Source organism: Crocodylus porosus, unplaced genomic scaffold (genome assembly GCF_001723895.1).
Source record: "Crocodylus porosus isolate Cpor-Errol unplaced genomic scaffold, CroPor_comp1, whole genome shotgun sequence".
Classification (NCBI taxonomy): domain Eukaryota; kingdom Metazoa; phylum Chordata; order Crocodylia; family Crocodylidae; genus Crocodylus; species Crocodylus porosus.
The window spans coordinates 3,569,638-3,591,597 of record NW_017728947.1 but is presented as its reverse complement, the minus strand read 5'-3'; the positions used below and the strand labels follow the sequence as shown (position 1 = coordinate 3,591,597).

The 21,960-nt window shown below is 45.3% G+C and overlaps 1 protein-coding gene across 5 annotated transcripts in view; it reads right to left on the bottom strand.

Annotated features, from left to right (window-relative positions):
- Nucleotides 1-21,960, bottom strand: part of BRSK2 (BR serine/threonine kinase 2) — a 488,884-nt gene that overhangs the window by 150,317 nt on the left and 316,607 nt on the right. For all 5 annotated transcript variants that reach the window (XM_019552172.1, XM_019552173.1, XM_019552174.1 and 2 more), the window contains exon 5: nt 3,743-3,828. In XM_019552172.1, coding sequence (XP_019407717.1) covers nt 3,743-3,828 — 86 coding nt within the window. The remainder of the gene's footprint in view (nt 1-3,742; nt 3,829-21,960) is intronic.

Sequence of the window (21,960 nt, the reverse complement as noted above, 5' to 3'; positions counted from 1 at the left end):
GGCCACCCCACAGTGATGGTCAAGTCCCTTCCTTGATTTGCTACAGTTGATTTTGAACACTGAAGATGTATACATAGTTCAAATTTTCCCCTCCAGCTTAGTATTATGTTGCCCATTCACTTTGCTTCTTTAGGCCTCTGTGAAGCTCCTCATTGTTTGGACTTGATTAATCTTCCTAACTAGGCCATCTGTAGATTCCTGCTACCTCACTGCTCAGCCCTCCTTCCAGATCATTAACAAAATGAATTAAGCCACCTTCATCCTGGTCCTGACAAAGCCTCTATGCCTCAGTTCTCTACCTTCTTCTCACCCATCTTGACTATTTAAATAACACATTTTTCAGGACAAGGACTGTCTCTAGCTGTGTCTGTACATCACCTCTTGCACCAGGGCCTCTGTGAAAGACTCTTGTTGCTATTGTCACATAAGACATAATAAAAGCAACTGGCAATAAATGACGTTATGTTGGACTACCCCTCCTATGTTGTTCTAGGACCATATTACAAACTGGAGTTGTGATTCTGCCCTATGTACCTATTACGATATTTTGCAGGCATGTGGCAAAATAAGATAAATCAATGTACTGGATAAGAAGTGAAAGACATAAGCCTTAAAACCAGCTTTGTATCTCTAAACATCCCAATTAAAGAAATGGAACCAAGAAGAAATGACCGTTAGGTTAACATAGCCACACTGCTAGATTTTCATCATTATTTTTTTGAAAACTCATTTTCAGTGTTAAATAAACTGTGGAAAAAGGATTTGATTCATGGCTGCATTAGGAATCTACTCAACCAAAGCCCCTTGTCACAAATTAAATCATAAACTGAAAGTCAAACATGATTTGTGAAATTAACATTTATCGAGGAAATGCTCCCCAGCACCATGCTGTGATTAGTCTCTGGCATCCAAAATATCACCCATAATTCATAAACTGCCCAAGAAACTATGCCACTGCTGCTGTTGTCAAGATGTCAGGTTTGATGGAAAGGTGCTGCAGCAAACAGAGAGCTGTTTGTTGTTGATGGTGGAGGTCACTAAGATTTGGTATCTGTGAAAATACACACGCACACGCGCGCACACACACACGCACACACACGCTCCCTTCCCACACAGATGTGTACCATTTCTCCTCTCCTCTATTCTGCCCTTCTCCCCACCCTGCACGGGCACCTTTTCTTTGCTTAAGTTTATCCAAGGTCATACCCATTTCTATTTCTGAACGAAACAATCTGGCACAAAATTTGCATTGTGCTATTTCGTTAGTATTACGACTAAGACAAACTCCTAATGAACAATCATTTGCACTTTTGTCACAAGAGACTTCCAACAGTGGGACTTAGCACCTCTTGGAGGAAGGCAAAAGAAGCCCTATGTTATGGATTATGGGACTACGGTACAGAGCAGGGGGAATGACTTTTGCAAGGTAAGACAGTGGTAGAGCCAGTAATAAAATCCAGGATTCATGGACAAGATTTTCAGTCCAGAATGAGAGACATAGGATGCTTCCAATATTCAAGTGTCCAACTGGAGACACCATAGCAGATCCTCAACAACGCTAGTCTCTTTTGACTCTTGAGCCAAGAATGCCCTTGCTCTAACCACACAACAATTCTTCCTTCCACACAGAAAAAGAACTCTAGAGCCCAGGAGGGGAACAAAACCTAACCTGTGTCACTCACTGTCTGTACTTATGCATGGTAACGGGTTGCTGAAGGTTTCAGTGCTTATAAGTGAGCGAAGTGAGATGCACAACTGTCTATGCAGTGAATATTTGGATCCTTTAACCCCATATCTTCTTGGACCATTCTACCTGGCCTTCGTTCTCGATGCATGTATACTTAGACTGCATTATCTAAATACATCCAGCCTATCGATGGGAAGGAAGGAAGGACTTTGACTTTTTATCTACTTTATTCAGGGGTTTGGGGTACAAAACGGTGACCCCTCTGGGGTCCAGGTCCAATATACAAAGCAAAGACAAACAAATTCCCATCAAACCAAGAGCACCATGTCACTACATTCATAACATCACACCGTGACAGACACCTTCATTGAATTACACATCATGCCTAACATGCCTTTATGCCATCGGGACACCGGCCACATGGTTGTACAGACCAAAGCCATCTATAAACAAACAATTCCTACCCTGCTCTATCCAAACATACATGTGACAACACCTTCAACTTCCCACACAAAGAAAAAAAGCAAAAACCAGCCTGGTGAGCACCCAGGGCACGGCACAAGCTGGGAGTTGCAGTCCACCACCAAGCCTAGGACGGAAGGAAGGAAAGAAGGAGAAATGGATCACAAGCATCCCACAAAGGGACCTGATGCCAATCTCCACTGAAATCACTAAGAATTTTCCCATTGCCTTCAGTAGGCAACAAGACCAAATCCCTGCTTATCATCAATACTTCCTCAAAATTAAACCAGAATGTCTTGTCTACAGAGACGTTCCTATTTGCCACTTCACCTCCTGTCACTACCACCTCCATGCAAAAAATGCTGTGTTGTCAGGACATGAGGCGCTCTGCTCAGCTGCAGTGAACTGGAAATCAATGGATCCATGACTATGTACACCAGTTGTGGATCTGGCCCATAGCCCATGACTCAAAATGCATCTGAGATAGTCTCTACCCAGCACCTAAGATGGCTGCTCCTGACAGCCACAGGTCACCACTGAACGCACGCTCTGCCCCAGAGGAAGATTTGGAGTCCAGAAGAAATTACTGCCCGCTCTGTTAAGCTAACCCTTGAACTCCAAGGCCTCACTTCTTGAAATAAGAATTCATTGCTCCAGTAACAAGATTGGTCATATAGTCCATGTGGAATTATTACCTCCATTCAACACATTTTCCTTGGTTCAGCAATTACACCCTTCTTATGCTGAGACAATAAAGGGTCACCGCTGGACAGTGGTTTTTAAAAACAGTTTTAAATTTTCTTTAAATGTTCTCTGCTGCTTACAGCAGTCTGTTAAACCTCTGAAAATAACATTTCATCCCTTACTGGGTTTGCCCTTTTCCTTTTGGAAACCATTGGGGGGTTTTTTTCTCACTTGAGCCAAGATTAATGTGGCTTTTTTTTCCTTTGAAAACAAACTCAACATATCCAGGACCTGTCCAGCCAAAATAACAGTATCTGTGGATCTGTACCACTGACTGTTGTTGACCATACTCTGGGAATTAGGCCAGCTAGATGCCAGGTACTAGAGAACCTGCAATGATATATATATAAGACATCTCAGTCTTTTTGTAGGCTCTATAAAAACAACAATAGTAACTGTTTGGTCTTAAAAAGAGTATGGTGAAAGGGCTGACAGTTTAGTTTAGGTTTTAGAATACAAAGGACTTCACCCAACAGATCAAAATTATTTTGGTTTGGGCCACTTGTGGAGTCCACAAACTTGGACTGACCCCCTCTGAATCTGCTACTGATTGTCCCTTTCGTTAGCAATAGGGAAGGAAAAACAAAATACAGAAGAAAAGTAGGAATAAGAAAAATAACATGGATACCATATTCTCCTTAGCTAGGCTTTGACAGCAGGTCTTGGGGGGACAGAAAGTTAAGACTGACTTCAGACACTACTTGCATTCTCTCTACATTGTCACCTAATTTCAACGTGTCCCCCCCACTTCCCCTTCTCCACCCTATACAGATATCCCCTGCCACATCCCCTCCTTCCCAGTTTCTTTCCTCCCTGCCCTCCCACCCAGGAAAAGCCAATAATACCTACAAATATTTTTTATTTTCATAAACGTCATGCAGCTTTAAAACGTGAGGATGTTCTATCAACTTCAGGATGGCTATTTCCCGCTCCACCTGGAAAAGAAGAGAGAAATAAGGAAGGTTAGAAGCCATGCCTTAGTTTGCATTAGACATCATCACATATTCTACCTTTCTGATCTTCTCCTTTATGTACAAAGGAGCAAACAGGACAGAAGCAGTTTTAAGACTTAAAAATACTTAGCATTATACAGGACTGTGCCATATATTAAGTAATTCATCCTCAGAATCCCCTTCCCTATAAAAGTAGGTAAATGATAATATTGTCCCTCTATCACAGAGAGGCAGAGGGATAAGTGTTCAGTCTAACAGAGGGAATCAATCATAGAATGTATCTGATCACAGCCAGATGCTCACATAATGCCTCTCAAACTATAGAAGGTCAAAACCATAATCTAGACTCCCACTGATTTCAGGACGCATTGGTCTCATCATGTTTGACACAATACATTCACAGTGTAAGACAGTTTGTGCCCCAAAGAGTTTATAATCTAACCAGGAAGGAAAATGGGTAGGAGACAGGAGGTATTATTGGTTTACAGGTGCTAAATGGAGACACAGACAGAGTAAGAGTTCACAGAAGAGTTCAATAACAGAGCCAGGAATTGAACCCAGTTTTCTGCAAACCCAGTCTTATGCCGGATTAAAAAATTCAAGACCCAGACTATCCTTCCTCTCAAACCTTGTCCTAAATATGGTTACTTGTAAGGGCTTATCTTCAAAGCAGAATTAACCTGAATTATAATTTGGGTGTTGCTCTTGACCTGAATCCTAGCTGCACACAAGAACCTTAACTCCAGAATGGCAGTGCTTTTAATTCAAGCTCCCTGGCCTGTCAAGCTATAGCAGAAATTAGTGAAACTCATCACACACTAATATAGTATCTTTGCCTCCTGAGTGCTGTTTTACAATGCAGCCTCTTTCACGTGGTCTAAGCAAACAAAAGAAAAGTTAATATAAACTGCTGGTGAGTGCAGTTGATTGGCAGTAACTATGCAGTGAAAACACAGCCCCAAGCTCTGCAAGCTCAGGTAGATAGGTCCCAGATCAGTTTACAGAAGTCCAGCAAGGCAGGATTACCTCCTCATCCCACAGCAGCAAGGAGACGAGCTCACTTGAATGTTCCCCTCAGCTCCAAATAATTGCCTCCCTTCTAGCTATCATCCTTGCAATCACAACATTAGCACATTGCAATGCCAAGTCAGAACCTAAACCCACTAGTACGTAGGCAGTCCTTCAGGAGCTTTTTTCAGTACAGCTTTATTTCTTATTTAATTTGCGGAGGAGGTACTTTCCTCTACCAGACCTATAGCATATAATAGCTGCCTCGAAAAGACCATCTCCCAGAACACTCACTGCCACAGGAAGGGCCTCAGGTCTTCTTGCTCAGTGAGTGAAACCAGTGAAAGCTGCTTTAACCTCATAATACCTTTGGGCTTCCTCTTCCACTCAGGTTGGAAGAAAGCATGTACAGCTACACAGTCTTGTTCTTATTCTTTCAAGTTGCTATTGTCAATGTTTTATTTTTTCAAGTGGTTTGTTCTCTGCAGACTGAGAAGCAATCTCACGGATTTACTTTCCCACCTGTTGTCTCAGGAGGTATTGATTTCCTAGCTGGGTTGGGGGAAACACATCAGGAGGTGGGACAGGTAGATGGAGAAGTTCTGGCGAAATCAATGGCATTCTATTAGAAAGGACTGTGTGTATAAGTATACACCTACAGGTTTCCCTCACTTCATGCTGTACATGCATTCCCGGAAAATGGCGCATAACTCAAATTCCCATAAGGGGAACCCACTTTACAATGTAACAAATAGGGATACATTCCAAGGCCTCAACTGTACTGACTCCCAGACCCGTTTCTACCACTTTTACAAGACAATTTTGGTACTCACCAACAGCAGACAGTACATACAAGCACAGGGTGGTGGTGAATGCTACCATAACAGGGATGGCAACTACAGACACACGTGTTATAGACAACAAGTGAGGAGCACAGATCCACAGAGGAGATTATATTTGGTGCGTGTCACTCCTACAAAGTACTGCACAAAGCAGCTGACTGTTTCCACCACACCAATCGCATGAGAATGAATTTACCTTTCATATAACCAATTTTTGTTATAAAAAGGGTCATCGCATAAGAGTGAATTCACACATACAGAACCTGCATAAAGCGAGGGAAACCTGTACTGCTGTAATTCCCATAGGAGTCTCCTACGAATGAGATATGCATTACCTGATGGTGATAACTGTGAGGGCAACATCTACCTATCACCACCACTAAATGGGGCGCAATTCATGCAGCACTGTGCAGCTTTCATCTTCCCAATGACTCCATAAAAATGGGATTTACTGCACCTCACCCCGTTGCCCCTTTCCCTCAAAAGACCCCATTGTCCTTTGTCTCACCAGAGAGTTGGCAGTATTCAAAGGGTTCTGATCAAGTGCTTGCCCTGACAAGGTTGTGTTTGCTGCATAGGAAAAAAAAACAAAAAACAAAAAAACTTAAGACTCATTCGTATTCAGGAAAATTTCCCTGGAATCAATTCCCCCTTCTGTCTCTGAGCCGGCACCTTGGAGAAAGGAACTGCCCAAGTGCAGTGAAGCTTGCCAAAATGATAGTGACAGGCCACTATCAGGATGCAAAACTCTTTTAATGCTCCATGGTAGCTCAGCCTATTTGCATTCATTCTCCCACTCTCCAAGGTCAGGTCAGATTGGGGAGGGAAGGGAAGACTGGGTGGGGGCTGTTATGCCTTGGTCAGTAACCAAACTGCTAGGCTATACGATGACTGACTGATGGACTTAAGCATATGTCCATCTGTCCATGAGAGTCCATCACTAATGTCACTATTCTGCATTTTAGTTAGGGATATGGGCAGAGCAAGTATGGGATTCCTCTCTTGGTGGACATCCTTGAATCACTACAGTATATGAATAGCAATAGTCCTGACCAATCACATGGCAAGCATGTGTCCTGACTCTTTTGCTATCAGAATACCACTGATGTAAAATACATCTGTCAGGTGCCAGGGCTCTCCCAGAGGGCAGCCTTGTGTCCATTTGCTTGAATGGTGAAGGCATGTGTCTATACTACTGAAGTGAGAGGGTTCAGAATTGGGATCTGCCACAAACTCATGTTTAACGATAAATGGAGAGAATGGGGGCCAAAGGCATCCACAACATGTGTACTTAGCTGGTCAGAAGGGAGACAGTCACGCAGAAGAAAGAAGCATCACAACCTGATGAAGCATTAAAGGAAGGAGAGGGGAAGGAAAGCTCAGTCGCATGAGGTCTGTGACATCTCATATACCTTCAGAAGACTAAGCCAAATCATGGGACAATCTTTAGGATGAAAATAACTGTGCCACAGACTTGCCAAGTCATGCAGAGCTCACAGCCAGGTGCTGTGCACACCACCTCAGCCTGAGTTTTCAGTGCATTCTGACCTCAGACCCCAGCACTGGGGGAATGAGCTCACCTAACCTTTTTGGTGTAAGCCTATATCCCAAATGCCAGCACCACACATACCAGAATAATAACCTTTCAGTACATGCATTTCTCACAGTTCAGTTCCCTGCACTATGCACAGAAAAGCTCCTCAACCTTTCAAGATATTCCCAGGGCTCAGGCACCAGCACTGGGCATATGAGCTCCTCAACACTGAAAGAGTGACACCAAAGGAAAGGTGTGTAGGAGGGTGGTAAGGGAGACAAAATTTTTCTTGGGAAGTGTGATCACTTTACCAGCTATGGAGCTAAAGAGCTGACTTCAGATCTCTTCACCCTTAGGTCTCAGCCCTTCCTCTGGGCTTGCCTGCCTGCAAAATTGGCAGATGAAGAAGCCCTGGTGGAGATTCATCAAAAAGCCTGTTGGCGGTGGCTCTGATAACATGTCTGGCATGAGTGAATGATGGATGGCAGCCTCTATCTAGGGTTCTGTTTGGTTACTGTCCTAACAAGAGAAAGGAGGCAGCACAAAGGGGGAGAGATTTATGACAAAGCCACTTGGAAGAAAGAAATCCATTATGATACTAGCTGGTTGTCTTTAAACAAGAGAAAAGACATTAAATGAATCAAACGTCCACTTTTTATTCCACCGTCTTGTGTCAGGAACAATATCCTTTCACTTAGCTTGGGGCATTCTGGCTTCAGCAGTTTGGGTGCACATCTCTAGGGGGTCCTACATTTATTTCTTCAAACACAGACATGTGAACCTGCTGGTATCTGAATCCTGAGGGGATTTCAACAATCCTGATTCCATGTCTATGGAGAGTATTGGGCTTGATGCACTACAGGGTACATCACCACCACAAATTTTCTCCAAGGCTAGGTCGCACCTCTAGGAAGTACCCAGCAGTCCATTTTATAAGAACATATTGAATTGTCACTGGATCAGTGGAAGTGACTAGTTTTCTTAGGAGCCACAAACTTGCTTTATGACTGTCTTCTAGTTATAGGGTCTCTTTGTGCCTTCCTATTTGCATCTATATAATGAGGATAATGGAACCTACCTAGCTGTATTATACAACACTTGGGCAAAAGGTGCTTTATGAGAGTAAAGGCATATTGATAATATTATTGTATCTTTGTCCAGGCCAGGAGCCTGAGTAACAGAAATGTGCACCAAAGGCTGGGCTGCTTTGCTTCAGGAGCTAGGGAGAACATGAGAGTCCCAGTCCAGCAGCCTACACCATTGAAATACATACTGCGGAGCCTTACTCCTTCTTCACAGCAACACCACAGACTCTGGAGGGTTTCTCTACACCTCACTCTCAATCCCAGACCCCACTCCACCATTCCCAAAGAGATACCACTGGGCAAGACGGTGAGATGTGGTGTGTCTCTCTGAAAAGTTATTCCATCCATGCACAGCTTACAGTGGGCTAGAAGCAATCTGTATGATTAGCAAACAAAGGGTCCCAGGCCTCTAAAGCAAAAATGGAGCAACCTTTTAACAAGGCATGGCTCTGCCTTCTGTCCCTGACCTTAGCCAGCTATTGGCATCATTTTCATGCAGCCCTGTACAAGCATATCCATGTATTGCTGCCCAGCTCTGAGCTGGCAAAGACAAGGGAATGGAGTCCTGCAGAGGCATTTGTTTTAATGCAGATGCAGAGCAAGTTAAGCCTGGACTGGCTTGTCTAGAGAGGCTCAGGGAGTCTGCGGTAAACAGCAAACAAGCAGAAGTATTTGCATAACAGCATTTCCCCCCACCCTGCCTAAAAAAAAAAGGACCCATCCATCCACCACACAAATGCTAGGTCTCATTAAAGGCTTCTGGTTATGCTTGGCTCTGCTTACCCTGCACTGGCTACTTCTCTGCAGCCTTTAAGCTGGGAGGGGGGAAGGAGTTATGAAAGACAATGCAAGGCAGACAGACTCTTTGTGCTGACTTGTGACCTTGCAGGTGCCCATTTGAGGTTTTTAAGATCCACGCAGGAAGCTGATTAGTGGAAGGAGGCTCCAGTGATCCGGCTAATGATAGAGACCAGCACCAAGGCAACATAACCTTGAGCAGGAGTAATGTAAAGACCTTCACTTGGTCACCCTCTCCTCCCCCTCCCCAGCTTTGCCTTCAGAGGGACTCACATCCTTCCGGTTTAAGACCATCTCACCTGAATAGTTCCCAGCAATGACAAGTGCTGCACTTTTACTCTCTCACCTCTTGACTTCCAGCACACTCATACACAGATAAGGTAGGGACAAGAGCCAGAGGGAGTTATGACATTGGTTTCTGAGGGTTTACTTTTCATTCACATCTGTCTGCTTGCTTGGTATTTGTGACTGCGCCACCTCTCTGTGTGAGCATTTGCTGAAAGGGCTGCATGGTTGTTCAGTGTTGTCAGGCAATAGCGTTTCAGTACGCAGTCTTCTCAACCACCATTAAGAGCCACACTTCTCCATCAGCCAGAATGGAGGGCCCTATATCCAGCATGAGAGGGCATGGAGGTAGGGATTTCTTTTTCATTGCTGTGGAACGATCCTTATAGGGTGCCACCTTATAGGGTGGTCCTGTCTCGGTTAAAATGAAGACCTCAGAAGGCAGCATGAGATGGCAGGGAAAGAGGAGAGATAAAGCCATGATAGGCCATAGATTTACCACCTGCCTTCCTCTACCTGGGGTGTTTGGTGTTTAATCTCTCTAATGTCAACCCTGTTTTATTTTAAAGGTAATTAGCTGAATATTTCCTCACCAATTCCTAGTACTAGGAGGTAGGCACAAACCAAGAAGGCCTGGGCTGAACCTGAACTTCCCCAGAGTTTTGGGATGTTCAACTTGACTGTTTATCTGGATAAGCAACTTGGATGGTTTGGGCTAGAACTTGGGCTGAAAATCTTGCAGTAATACTATTTTGTCCCTTATGGAGTCATTTATACTTTTTTCCTGTGTTTGGCCATTTTTTCATGAGCGAAGATAAAGCTTTTCCCAAGTGAATAGAGGAGCGAGTGAACAAAACCTGAGGCTGATATCTAAATAGAAAATAATTTCCAGTTTCAAAACCTAGTGTGAAATCCAAAGGGGATGAAATCTGCCAAAATGAAACAATGAGAATGTTTGTGGGAACCACTCCCTGGGTTTTGACAGAGTTCCTGAAGTGGGGAGAACAGCCCTGCGCTGACAGGATAATTTTCATGTCCTTAAGTGAGGATATTTGGTTTACAGCTGGTGCTTAGTTCATCAATGCAATTCATGGCAGCCCCTACTCATACCTGCTGTCTAACTTCATGGAGTTCAACACCTGCAGCGCTTCTTGCCACAGCTAGACAGTACATGCATTCCTTTATAGCATTTAGGCTTGTCTACAATGCATGTCTCTTTAAGCAGCATCTGTGTTTTATGCCGTCAACACTGATGGGACTTGACAACAAGTGGATTTATTCATTCAGTGCTTGGGATTATTGGCTGCCCAATGGTATACGGCAATCAAATGACTGACATGCAACTCTGACAACGCTCAGCAGAATTAGCTCCTCTGCAGCAGAAGACGGACGGCCTTGCTGTGCGTCTGTCACTACCACTGGCCACCACATCACAATTGCCATCAGTGAGGAGTGCGGGACAAGGTACAAGAATCAAAGAGACACTGTTGAGTATGAATGACCTGATATTTGACCTGTCTTTCTTTCTCATCCTTGTCCCAGCTTGTCATTTTTATGTGGTGTTTTCTCCTTCTGCATCACAGCAAAAGGTTGCTCTGCTGTTTCCCTGCAAGAATGCCACACTGCAGCAGCCCAACATGCATGGGCAACCTGGCCATGACAGAGTACAGTGCATGTGGCAAAACAGCCCATCCTGCGTACCATTAAACATGCTTGAGGAACCCTAGCACGAAGAAAGAGAATGTACACTGCTCATCTATAGTCACCACCAACTAGGACAGGGGCAGCCAATCTGCAGCACAAGGGCCACAAGTAGCACAGGAAGCCTCTGTGTGCGGCACATGACAGATCAGGGAGGGGACAGGCAGCAGAGCAGTAGATAGGGCAGGAGGCAGAAGGCAGAGCAGGAGATTGGGCAGGGAGCACAGAGTAGGGAGCAGAAATCTGAGCAGCAGATTGGGCAGGAGAAGGTGATTGGAGTGGCACTCAGGGAGGGTACAGGGCTAATTTGTGGCATGGCTGCCCAATGGATTGGCCCTCAATGAACTAGAACAAGGGTTTAGCACCCATGAACAACCCGCCAGCTGTTACCAAACTAAAATTCACTTCCCTGGCAGCCTGAGTCCCCTCCAGCTGCCCCCCCAAAATTGTGTCTGTAGTTCCCACATTCATGAGCAACCCTTTAACCACCAGTTTCTCTCCTGGCTCAGATTAAGTGTTTATTGGCTAGACCAGGGGTAAACAACATATGGTCCATGGGCTGGATCTGGCTTGGAGGGTTTGGCCTGTGCCTACACCCTTGCAACCACAGTGCTACCAGGGCTGGGCATTGAGGAGCGGTGCTGGGGTCAGACAGGTGCCAGCTGCATTTATGCCCCTGCTCCTTCTCCCCACCTGGTTCTGGTCCAACGCAGGCTGGGGGGATTCAGTGGCACATTAGCAGCAGGAGACTTTGTCTGTGCCCGCACCACTGCAAGGCAGCTGAGAGTTGCACCCACACAGCTGCTGCCTCCCTCAGCCCCCTGGTCCCTGGCTGTGGCATGAGTGCAGCTTTGAGCCTGTGGAGAGCTGCACTGAGGCCAGGCATCTGCAAACTACATCTGCACTGCTTCCTTTCTTCTCCCAACCCTCCCCCTCCCATGTGTGCAGCTTCCACGTGGTGGGGAGCTGCACTGGGGCCAGGCAGCTTCCAGCTGTGCCTGTGCCACAGTGGTGAGGGGAGAAGGGAAAAGGGGAGCGGGGAGAAGAGGCAAGAGCAGAGACGCAGTTTGCAAAAGCCTGGTCCCAGCACAGCTCCCTATGGTCTGGAAGGTGTGATCATGCTGCGGTTGGGCAACAAGGCACAGAGAAAAGCGGTGGTGGTGTGGATACAGGTCCCAGCTACTTGGTCCCAGTGTGTGTGTGGGGAAAGCCCCCTGGCACTGACTCACCACTAATGCCACCAACCTCATGCCAGACTACAGCCAGATTGTTCTTGCCCACAGCTTGTAAAAGGTGGCTGGCCCCTTGGCTAGACAACCCAATCAGAGCAGCAGCCAGCGCGCAGCCCTAACGTAGAAATACAGAGAAGGAAGCAACCTGGATGCCTATAATCACGGTATATGAGTAGGAGATACTGACATTTCTCACAGCTCTCAAAGGAGCACTTCTGGTTTGCAGAACTGTAGGACAGTGTGGGAAGGCCAAGATGATGTACTAAGAATAAAGGGATTGCACAAAAAGGTGGGGAGAATTCAATTAAAAAAAAATCACCTGCCACATTGTTCCAGCAAATAGCACCTGTGTAATGGATTTGGAAAAGACAGCACTGAAGAGAAGAAAAAGAAGAAGAAGAAGAAGATAACAACGATGACCAAAGGCATGGGTTGGGAAGAGATGAGAAGACAAACTCCCAAGCAACCTAGGCAGGATTCAGTGTGACAGTAGAAATTATCAAAAGCCCAAGGCAGTGAGACTGAGAGTGGGGAACACAAAGTCACAAGGAAAGAGATGCTCGCAGTGCTGTGGGGTGGATTTCTCACAGATGGGGGTGGCAGGCATTATGAAGAGGAGAGAAGGACAGAAAGAAGGGAGAGGAGTGGCCCAAAATTATGTTCTGGAAAACTGAAAGAGACTCTCTGGTCATCCAAATCTACTCAAACTAGTCCCTGACTGTGTCACTCCCTCCAAACTCCCACTCCAAACCTTTTCCCCATCCCCCCTGCTCCATTAAACAAAATGCCCTCACTCAGCTCTTGGCCAGCTTCTCACACAAACAGCTCCATGCTCTCTCTCAAATGCCCTCCCAGAACTGATTGCCGGGGCCTCAACCAGCTCCATCTTTGCATCTTTCTGTACCAGCCAGCTTGGGTGCCTGCAGGAAATCAGCCAGTTGTTGACAGCTGTGGGAAGAGACCGGAATGGCTGGAAACTGGGACCAGATTATCAGCTGATGCAGATCAACCCAGTTCCATTAAAGTCAAGGGTATAGCCAGTGCAGCCATGTTGGTCTACAGCAGGCTGGTACCTTGCCATTAATCTAGTACTATCACTAACTTCAAAAATGCGAAAGCATGCATACAACTGAATAAAGAGAAGTATTTATTCTAATGCATCCCTCCACCCCACCTTCGCTGAAACTGCCAGTATTGCAGGATCAGAGATCATGTCCCTGAACAGGCTCAGCTAGCCCCTAGCAGAATGGGGAGCTAATCTTCAGGGATCTGCAGGGTCATACTATAATATCGATGCACATTCTATAAATAAGAGCTTTCACAGTATCAGCACACCACAATCATCTCAGGTGAGCTGATAAACCTGGGGAGCAGCAGGTCAGTGTAGGATGAGAAGCATTCTCAACCTATCAGTCCTCTAGGGAGGACCAGCTGTTTAGTATGTCTCAAGGTGGCACCGATGGCAGCAGATAGGAGCAACCCACGTCTTTCCCTTTTCTTTCCTTCTTTAAACGTGTGCTTGCCAAGCAGAACTGCTACTTCCAGAGGGATTGGTGCCATTGCTCCAAGTCAAACAGTACCGCAGATTTTACTCGGGCAGAGTGAAAAGGCCAAGGGCAGCACACCCACAAAACTGTTTGCAATTCTCTCTGCAGTGGCCAACCAGCAACAGAGGACTCGACTGCTGGAATTGTGCCAGGCGGTAGAGTCAACACTTCCATGACAAGGGAGGCCAGGCTGCAGCTCCTAGCTCTGCCCTTTTCTCACAATCAGGCTGTGTTTCTCAGTGCAACTCTTTCCCACCCTGCACTGTTTCCATGTTAACACAGCCAGGCCCAGCCTGGCTTAAATACTGATCCCAGAAACTAGTTCTTTTTTATCCAGGATGTTGAAATCAGTCTGTTTTATTCATAAGGTGAATGTGCCAGGCACAGACACGCTGCTCCCACTGTAGCCTCCTGTCAATGCATTCGCTACGTTCTCTCTTGTACTGACTTTGCAGCAAAGGGAAAAAGATAAGCTATGAACAGATTGCTTTCCGAACTCCGGAGATCTCACAGGGCAGAATCTGGGTCCTGTATATAAATATCCATTAACTTGACTGGAAAGAAGGAGATTTGGACTGTGAAGCTGGATGCTGATAGTACAGAAAAGTCAATTCATAACTGGAGCCAGTTCTTTCAAAAAGGCTGGTAATACTGACTTTTTTGACAAATCCAGCCCCTCGGTGGGTAATAAGAACTTAAAGATCTGTCCACACACCAGAACTGAGATGAATCGGTACTTCAGATGAGAACGTGCCCTGCTCCGGTCTACACATACAGACATGTCAACTCTAGGGTTTAAAGTCCAGGTCTACATTTTGTAGCACAGGCCTCAGTTCTACAGTCAGTGTTTCTCTGAGTGTCCTGACTGAGGGCAAGCAGGGGGGCTGGATGGATCAGGTCATTAGCAGTGAGCCCGAAGGGTATATCTGCACAGTGCCCCAGGTGCTCTTGGAGAAGGACATTTCCAAATATACCTTACCCACTCAAATGTGATAAGCCTGGAAAGGCAGAAGTGATGCTACTCAGGAAAGCCCTGGTCAGGTATACTGGAGATGAGGGTGCCACCTGGAGTAGCTTCACTGTCACATTTCTGGGTTTGGCTCAAGACAGCTGGATTAATTAAATTCCCCAGTGCTTTGTTCAGTCTGGGTGGGATTTTTCAAAAGCACTTTCCAGCTTAACTCTGGTCCCACTGAAGTCAGTGGGAATTTAAGCATTAATTTCAGGGAACAGACATGACCAACAATGAATCATATATCCTGTCATTTGGTTTTAAATACGCCAAATAATGACGTTTCTACCACATGCCCTAATGAGCAGCTTTGGATCTTCACTGGAGCTTCTGAAAGCTGCAGGACATTTACTCTGAAGTCTGTCTCCAATCCATACTAAACGATCCCTGTGTTTTACAAAGACCTCTTTAGACTTTACCAGTGCTGGAAGGGGCCCCCAAAGAAACCTGTTTGTTAACCTGCTTACACTTCCCCGGCCCAGACATACTGATTTTTAGCATTAAAGCCTGGGTAAAATCTTCCTGTGTCTGCCTGAAACAGGCTAGAAGCACATCCCACAGCTGAACACTGCAATGAAAATACCCACACTAAAATGTTATTTTTGGTCTGAACCAAAGAAAGACACAGGGAGGAAGGCATTATGAATGCTTCTTTGTCCCTCAAGGTTCATTGGGAAGACTGCATTCTCAAAATGAGACTCTCTCCCCTTAGGCATCACTGCTTGATTGCGTTTGCCCCAACCCCTCCCACCTGCCCCTGCACGAAGCACCCAATTACAAGGGGCCCAGAATCATTTGTCTCCCTGAAAGAGAAAAAGGGCAGGATGGGGTCCTGGGTATCCCAGAAGATTAGTCCCTGGTGAGAATAGTGGTTACTACTCAGCAGTCACATGAAGGGAGAAGGGAGAGAAATGAGACAGCTAACTAGCTTGTCTCTAGTCTCTGACAACTGCAGAGTCTGTGGACCTGCTCATGCTGGCTATTCCCAGAGGAGGCTTAGTCAGCATTAGAAGACCCGAAAAGCAGAAGGACACAGCTAGCGCTACTGAATTCTCCTTCAGCCCAGAACCCTAGGATTGTTTGGCACATGTATTAATATGCAATCTCCTTTCCACAATACACCCTGATATCCGTGGCATGCTCCAAATACAAAGAACATGTATGACTGTAGACTGCAGAATGGCTTTGCAGGCAATTTACTAACCAAAATGGGGTCTAAATTAGGAATGAGCACTATTTGAAAAGGATATCTGGGCCAGCTCTAACCCAGAGTACCTCCCCACATTTTCTGCCAGGGCCCATATTTATCAGCTGACAACCCCTTATGCTGAAACACATCAAGTGCGGCCTGCAAGTCAGGGGAGCTTCCCAAGGCACAGCAATAAGATCATATCAGGGTTTCAGCATCAAAAGGCACGGGATGCTATACGTGTCATTTTCTGTCTCAGCAGAAATGAAAACCAATTACATGTCTTTATGTGAGACACAATTAGCTTCTCTCTCCAATGGAGAAAGCCTTTCTCTGAATGCAGCTTTTTACTGCCTCTCACACAAACGGGAGACAGGCAAAAAATCTGCTGAGGTCTGAAGCCATGCTGGGGAAAACCCAGCAGCAGGCTGAGATGGAAGAAGGCAGCATCCATGCTACCAGGGAATGGGCAGAATCTTGGCTTAGGCATATGAACTAAAAAAGGAAGTAACAGAAAGATGCAGGCTCCATTCCACTTAGTCCTCTGGGTATTAAGGCAAAATAACCAATTAAGTGAATCACAGGGAAAGAAGACCATTTTGCCACAACATGTATGATGTCAGAGGGTTGCATTATGTCACCTGGCTAAAATAATATGGCTTTGCATAGTCGGATGCTAATTTTTTAGTAGCATCTCCCACCTACATGAAGCCTCCCACCCAAGCTGGAGGCTGCATCAGCAGAGCTGCGGCCTCACCCCATAGTTCTTATTATCGTATTTTGATGATGAGTCTTCTATTTCCAAAGGCTGCAGTTTTCTGTAAACCTGTGAGCCTGGGTGTAGGATTTGGCAGGTGCAGTTTGTTGCTGAACTTAACAGAACAGCAGGAAAGAATTCCTCCATGTCACCTGCCTCTTGCCAGGGTGGGGAAACCAAACTATATATAGGACCTATCCAAGTGCTCCTGGTAGAAGGCTTTATGGAAGTTTGCCCCAAACTAATCTGGTCTCTTGCCTTCTCTGGGAGATCTAATGACATCAAAAAGTCAATGGTCAGTTCAGTGGTTCTCAACCTTTTTAGAGACTCAAACCTCACCTTGAAAAGTGCCATCTCTTAATTGAACTTATTTTTTTACTACAAAAAAATAAAAGAGCAATTGTTCTGTTGCAAAGAACACAGAAACAGCATGACAGGTCAATTTTTTTTTTGACATCATGTATTCTTATTTGCAATCTCCAGGCTTATCTTGCACACCTACCTGTGTTAATATCATGCGGCAACCCTTAAAAGGGTCTTGTGGCAGTGGCACCCTGGTTCAGAATCACTGCTGTAGCTGCTGTTGCATGCCGTTCAGTAAACCAGGTCAGAATGACAGCTGATAAGAAGCTGTGGTGAGGTTACGAGACACTGTGACACAGATTTGTATCACAGGTAACGAACGTTTCCTCTGTGTTGTGGGTGTCTTGTTTTCTCCTGAGTGCAATTCTGGGCGTTTATTCTGGAAGCTTGTTGCTTCCTTGGATGGAACCTCACTGGCTTGCCACGTTGTCACATGTACAATAAGTTAACTTTACACATCCATCTGAGAGGCCTCATTTTTCACTTGGGGACCAATCCTAACATTCATATTGGCAGTTCCTTATTTTACTAACAGTCCTATGAAAGCAGGGAAGTGTGGCACCTTATACAGACTAACTTGTTCAGAGAGCATGAGCTTTCATAGGCTGCAGCCTACTTTGCCAGATGCCATCTCCTATCTGATGAAGCAGGCTGTAGCCCATGAAAGCTTGTACCTCTCTGAACAAGTTAGTCTATAAGGTGCAACACTGCCCTGTCTTCAGACTAGCTAACTACCTCTCTCTAGTCCCACAAAGTCACCCTCATGCTAAAAAGTGCTATTCAGCATTAGCAAAGGTGACAAAACCCGTTCCTTACGAGCTAGTTAATTCTATTCCATGATGTCCTGGAAATCAGAGGACTTTTGTTAGACTGCATTTCTCAATCTGCAATGCTGCTTTATGGACTATTAATCTTTTCTGTCCCAGAAAGGTTGATAAATTTGTGTTGCTGAACTGTGTAACTTTTTGAAGCACTGAGGACTGTTTTTAAGGTTTCCCTTATGGTGGCCAATGGCATTACATTGACTAGCAGATATATTTTAGCTCTGTTATCGTGAAACACTTAAGAAGACAGATAGGGAAGGGAATCCAAGAGAAAGATGAATTCTACTTCTCCCAGATGAAAATATTTTTTTAGGATCGTCCATATTATGTGGAAGTCTGTGGCCAGCAGACATTTTCCTGATTTAAGGGTGGCCTTTGTATGACATAATCCTGTGCTTGCTCTCTCTCTTTCAGAAGTTTATCTGTCATTTTCAGGTGATGATATACCTTCATTTTTCTTTGTCCTCCCCCTCCCATTCTTCCCAACTCCAACTGACTTCCAGTGTTCACAGCAGGCAGCAAGGTAAACTACTGAACATATCTGACCACAGGCACTGTCTTGCCAGTCTACTCCAACCCGTAGGGAGCATGATATGTCTCTCACAAAGATTGATAAATCTGTGTTGCTGAACTGGAACTAGATGTTTTCAGGATAAGAGCCCAAGTGAGAAAATCAGCCAGTCTGTGATCCAGTGTTGCTAATATTAAGAGCCTGGAAGAGTCCTGTTTAAGGCTACATGGTCTCAAAATGGAGAACTGGTAGCAACAGATGGTTTGAACTATCACTGCTAAGGTAAAACACACCTTTAGTTTTGAAAGATGATACAAGAGAAAAAAAGGAAAAATAGAGGAAAAGGAAAAAACATTAACTAAAAGCTGTATGGGCCCCAGTAAAAATGACCACCTTCCTGCCAGGGGCTTGAGGGAGAGAAGGTCAGAGAAGGAAGAAAGATGAAAGCTGTGGGGCACAGCTATCCTGTCTTTGCTCTACAATCAAATTTACCTTCCTTGTTTATCTCCTGGTAGATATGTGTTCTTATAGACAGATCTAGGTTGGCTGCAAAGGGGGAAGTACTATCCCTGTTTGGTGTTGGACATCAGAAGGCGAAAGCTCCTTTCTGGAACAGGATCTGTCTGCAGTCCAATTCATTTTGACCTGAATTACCTCCATCCATTTTGTTGTGGTTTTCTCTTTCCTAAGACATATCTCTCATTCTCATTGTGACTTAATCTGGGAGCGGATGCTAGGATTCCAGTAGTGAAACGTAAATGTCCAAATTGACAGCCCACTCAGGCATAAGCGAGCAAAATCACGTCTCAAAGTCTACACTCCACCTGGCAGCCAGCTGCAGTCCTGGGACAGCCCCAGATCTTTTCTCCTACCTGTTTGTTCAACTAAAAAGGGTTTTCAAGTCACACAAGGCTGTGGTACATGTGGGCAAGGTGCACTCATCATACACCCCTTCGGCAGAACACCTTCATTTTTGGCTCTTTAGTCCTCCTGCTAGAGAACTGCTGTATCCTGCCTCCCACCTGTCTTTAAGTCCCATACAAACTTCCCTTTCTAGAAAATGCCAGGGATCAAGAAGACTCCTAGACTAGGTAGCAGAGTAATCATTTAGGCTAGGGAAAGAAGTTACACATAAACTGGTTTAAGCGATCAGAAACTGACTTAAACCTGTAACAGAACGTAAGTTCAATGCACATAAACTAGTTTCAAAATGGCTGAAACTGGTTTCAGGTGCACCTGATTGAATGTAGTATCAGTCATAACTGATTTCGGTCAAACTGCTTTATGCAATGTCTGCCTCAGATCTTACTGCCTCCAGTGCTGTCTAGTACTGTTGTTTACCACAAGCCATGCTAGGGAGTATAGGCAGCTCCGGTTCTGCTGCAAAAACCTGGGTCAGACTTCTAGAAATGGGCTTGTTTCCACAGAGCCCTCGCTCCTGAAACAATGCTGCTGCATTTTGCTTCACCAGGGAGACTGTAACAGCAGAACGCATCTATTGAGGGGTTAAAATAGGATTCACATTTTATTTTTAACCAAATCTGGAGAATTCCCTTCTCTCTTCCACCCCCTCCACTTATGGCTCCCTGTGTTTCCTTTAAATAGAGCTGCTTCTTTCAGCACCCACCCACGGCAGAGGGGGTCAAGCTGCGCTGCTTAACTTCCTTTGTTCAAGGGAGCAGTGTGGGGGCATGAGATAAGTCTTTGCAGGAGCCACCAGCACAGCTCTGACGATTAAGACATCAGCACCATTAAGAGCAGCTGCCTTCTGTGCAGTCAGCTTTCTCTAAGCTGCCCCCACTCCTCTGTCTTGCAGAAGCAGCCCGCCTTTCCCTGGGGGATCCCCACAGCCAGTTCTGCATCAGGGCTCATGCTCCTTTCCTCACAGACAGCCTGCCTGCTCATTAATCATTCTGGATGTGGATGCGGTGGCTGGTGCCGCCACCACCTCAGAACGAAAGATGTTGTCTCTTCAAGGCTGGAAAAGGTTTCTCTGCTTTTCCCTCTCCCTCTCCTAACGCCTTGAACAGTTCATTCCCTGATTCTGCGCTGCAGCACTAAGGCAAAGGTTCCAACTCGAAACACAGGCGCCCTTGAAAGGAAAAAGTCTCCCTGGATTGTAACCTTTTCAGACTCTGGGCCTGATTCTCTGTTATGCTGAGGACCCATTCAAGCCACTCTGTCGGTGTAAAACAACAAGAAAGTGTGCAGAAATGGCTCTCTGTACAAAATTCCCACTTGATTTAGTGACTTTATGCTGGCCCCCACCCTACCCTAGCATAGATCTGAATAAAGACCATGTCAGACGTGTGCCAAAGAGCATGGCTATTCCCCCTCCAGCGTATGGCCCGATGGAAAACAGAGCAGAAGTTAGGGCAGCCAAGAGACTGCTCTAATTTGCACTGAAGGCCAAACACCTTTGTCTTGCCTTCTTGTTCAGTAACACCGTACCTGGGAATCAAGCCTGCTATTTTAAGCTCCTGCAGCAGCTATAGCCTTTTGGTAAGCTGCAGTTTATAATATCAAACTGATTCCTTGTTCAATGATGGATTTTAGATGGATTCTCATGGAGGAACCAATGAGCAGGTCCAAAAGCTCACCGCCAGCAAGCCCCAAAATAGAAGGTATATTCCCAGTTCTCATCTGGTTTATAGGAAAATTAAGGAGCCCCATATTATTTAGCTGTCAGCAACAAAGCACCCAAACAGGATGATGCTGTACCACCAAGCACTGACACAGTAACTGCACCCCCCCAAAAAAAAACAACCAAAAAACCATTCTGACTCCACAATACAACTCAGTAGCATGCTGGCACGACAGTTATAGAGTGGGATCTAGAAATAAATAAGGGGTCCTGAGAGGATAAGGCTGCTTCCCAAAGACTCCAGGGTCAGTTCTAATAGACTGAAGAGGACACTTGCACCTTATCACATGGGAAGTTTTGCATCTACATCACTTTCATGTGAAGTAGGTGAGAGCTTAAACTCCCAAATGTTGTCAACCTTCATTCACATTTTTTTTCTAGCAAATGATGTTCCTGTACCAGCAAATCAGGCACCAGGCAGCCTTTTCAAGGAGATACAACCATTTTCTGTTTTCTTTTGTTCTTCATCCCTTCCAGCTACCTTTCCTTACATGTAGGAGGCGGTCTGGGTCGTGTCCTCTTTCCAGACCAGGGCTGTTAATACCTGGACACAGATTCTAGGGCCTGATCAAGAATATGATTGTGGATGGCCTATTCAGAAAAGCACTACCATTAAAGTCCAAATACATCCTCCTGACTGGGGACTACTGTCAATCACTGGAAAGCAACCCTGTCCATGCTGGTATAACCCAGCTCTGGTTCCTAAAATGCATTGAGATTTTCCCATCTTGGGGAAAATAGTCTCTGAAGTGGAATCCACACATGAAATGCTGAGCACTGAA